We start from the raw sequence: 2,394 nt of genomic DNA, 5'->3' as shown, positions 1-2,394 counted from the left end.
ACCACTCTGTTCCCATATCTCTCATTTGGGAACAAGCAGGAAAATCATCAACTACAGTGTCCTGGGTGTTTTCAAACCCTTAGGTCCTAGAACCGAGCCTCCCTGTGATGGGACTGGAAGAGAAGGGACTAGTTTGAGGAGAAGATGGGGAGGAAACCAGACGAGTTTGCCAGCTGGAGCAAGGACAATGGAGGTTTTCCTTTCTCCGGGCTTTCCTCCCTCCCCGCGCTGGAAACCAAGTTGGCAAGATAAAGAAGGCAAGACAGCAAACAAGGCCTGAGGTACCAATGAGGACTTTATTCTTTGGCAGGGACAGCCCCAGGGCCCAGGGCTCTGCTACTCCCGGTGAATGTCTTCGTGGCTGGCCACGCCCACTTTTATCACGAGTATGAGGAACTCCTCGAAGTTAATTGCACCATCACTATTGATATCCAACTCTTTGAACCAGGTATCTGCATCCTTTTTCTGTCAAGATGAAGGAGAAAGTAGCCGAGTGTGAAGACCTCAGAAGAGCCTAGGCTGAGATGTCTACACAGGGTGGCCCTGGGGACCAGGGGCCTGGGACTTCGTCAGCCAGAGAACCCCGCCCACACCCAGCCCCTCCTCACCTTCAGGAACCGAGGGCACTCGGTCTCTAACAATTTCTTCAAGTCATCCCTGTAGAGGGCGTGGTAGTTCCCCTTCTCCAGGGAGTACTTGTGGTAAACGTCAATGAGGCAGTTCATGGCACTCTCCAGTTCTGTCAACATGGTGCCCAAGAGTCTGCCCCACCTGGAACAGGGAGCACATTGGGAATCCCAAGATGGGGACAGTGCCTCTGCCCCCAGCAGAGTGAAGACTGAAGGGATACTCAGTACCCCAAGGGCCTTGTCCTGGCCTGCACCATTCAAATAACTAAACCCAGCGGGTGGCTGTGGCTGTAATGGGAAGAGGTGTGGGACGGGGAGGGTACACACACACACACACACACACACACACACACACACGGTGCCTGCCTTCTCTCCCTGCGTCCTCAACCAACCAACAGTGCCAGAGGACCCGGCTCTGTCTTTATCCCTGTCTCACTGACATCCTCCAGGAGCTCTGGGTCTTGCTCCAGACCTCCCTGAGCTTTCTCTCCCCTTCTCGGCTCCACCTCCGGCCCTCCCCGTGGGGGTCCAGCCCCAAAGCATGGGGCAGACTGAAGCAGTCTTACTTACCAGGTCTCCCCGAAACTGAGTTGGCAGAAGATGTGCAGGGCTCAGTGTCCACTCCTTTTTATAGCAGGCCAGGCTTTGGCCCGTTGCCAGGACTCTGGGCCACGCGGAGAGAGCCCCTCCCTTCCCAAGTTGCCACAGCCTCTGGTTTCCCAACCAGGTGAATGGGGAAATCACTGCACAGAGCGAAAATTTCTGATGGGACGTGGGGGAGCAGGAAAAGCGGAAAGAGGAAGGCATCTGCCAGGCAGTAGTGCCCAGCAGGAGAAACCAGGAAGAGGCCACGGGGAAGACTGCTTTGGAGAGCCATTGGCATCATCTGGCTTGGCCAGCCAGGATGCCCACTCTTGAGCCCTCCTTACTGTTGCTGCTACTGAACCCGTGCACCGAAGGCTGTCGTCTCTGAAATGGAGCTGGAGCCGATAGCATCATTTTGAGTATTTGCGTAAATAAGCACTTTTCTGCACAGCTTTCATCGGATTCCTGGAAGGGTCCAAAGACCCCTAAAAGGTTAAGAAGACTTGTACTAGCTGCTGGATTTTAGTAGAGAAAGCTGGTCTGTTTCTACAATTGCTTTTGTTTGTGTGGTTGGACTCCATGGGATGTGTGCTGGTCTATCAGGCTCTCCTGCCGCCCACACCGCTTCCCAGCTCTCTTGCTCTGGAAGCTGGGGGTGCATGGTACCCCGGGACACAGAGGCTAGGTTGGGGTCCCTGTGCATGCGGGAGGCACTGAGTTGCTGCATAAACATGGCAGGGACCCTTGAGCCCTCCCTGAGGTGATTGTGGGCCTCTGACCCCAGAAGCCTGGGCTGAAGAGGAACCCAAGTCTGTGGGGATCAGCTGGGGGGAAGGGGTTCTTTGGAGAAGTCAAAAGCACTCTGTATCCAAGGGAAGAAGAGGAGGTGGCCAATTCCCCCAGGATTTCCAGAGGAACAAGTCCCCCAACAAGATGCCACTCAGATTGACTGGTTTCCCGCGCTCAAGTCTGTGGTGCATCTTTCTTCGTTACAAAGCACAGAGAGCCTCAGAACATGCCTATCAGGAAGGTAGTGCATAGAACCCACCCAAAATGCAGCCAGGGAGGCTGACACCCGTGAAGGTGAGGCAGTTCACCCAGAGCTTCCCAGTGCACATGTGTCAGGGCACCAAGCATCATGAGCCAGAACATGACCCAACAAGAACATGACTCTGCCAAG

The 2,394-nt window shown here is 54.7% G+C and overlaps 1 protein-coding gene across 1 annotated transcript; it reads right to left on the bottom strand.

The window, feature by feature from the left end:
• Nucleotides 1–277: 277 nt before the first annotated feature.
• Nucleotides 278–1,350, bottom strand: S100A8 (S100 calcium binding protein A8). Its single transcript, XM_059146140.1, has 3 exons — nt 1,200–1,350; nt 609–771; nt 278–465 (listed from the first exon to the last, which is right to left on the bottom strand). Exons 2-3 carry the CDS (start codon nt 747–749, stop codon nt 337–339), a joined length of 270 nt encoding a protein of 89 aa, XP_059002123.1. The 5' UTR covers nt 750–771; nt 1,200–1,350; the 3' UTR covers nt 278–336.
• Nucleotides 1,351–2,394: the final 1,044 nt, after the last annotated feature.

This window comes from Mustela lutreola, chromosome 14 (assembly GCF_030435805.1).
Source record: "Mustela lutreola isolate mMusLut2 chromosome 14, mMusLut2.pri, whole genome shotgun sequence".
Classification (NCBI taxonomy): Eukaryota; Metazoa; Chordata; class Mammalia; order Carnivora; family Mustelidae; genus Mustela; species Mustela lutreola.
The sequence above is the reverse complement of the archived record's forward strand: the minus strand, read 5'-3'. Positions and strand labels throughout refer to the sequence as shown.

Excerpts from the sequence above, each read along its gene's own strand:
- S100A8 (XM_059146140.1), bottom strand. The coding sequence starts at position 749 with ATGTTGACAGAACTGGAGAGTGCCATGAACTGCCTCATTGACGTTTAC. Across the intron at positions 466-608 it reads AGTGCCCTCGGTTCCTGAAG|AAAAAGGATGCAGATACCTG; the intron begins GTGAGGAGGGGC and ends TCATCTTGACAG.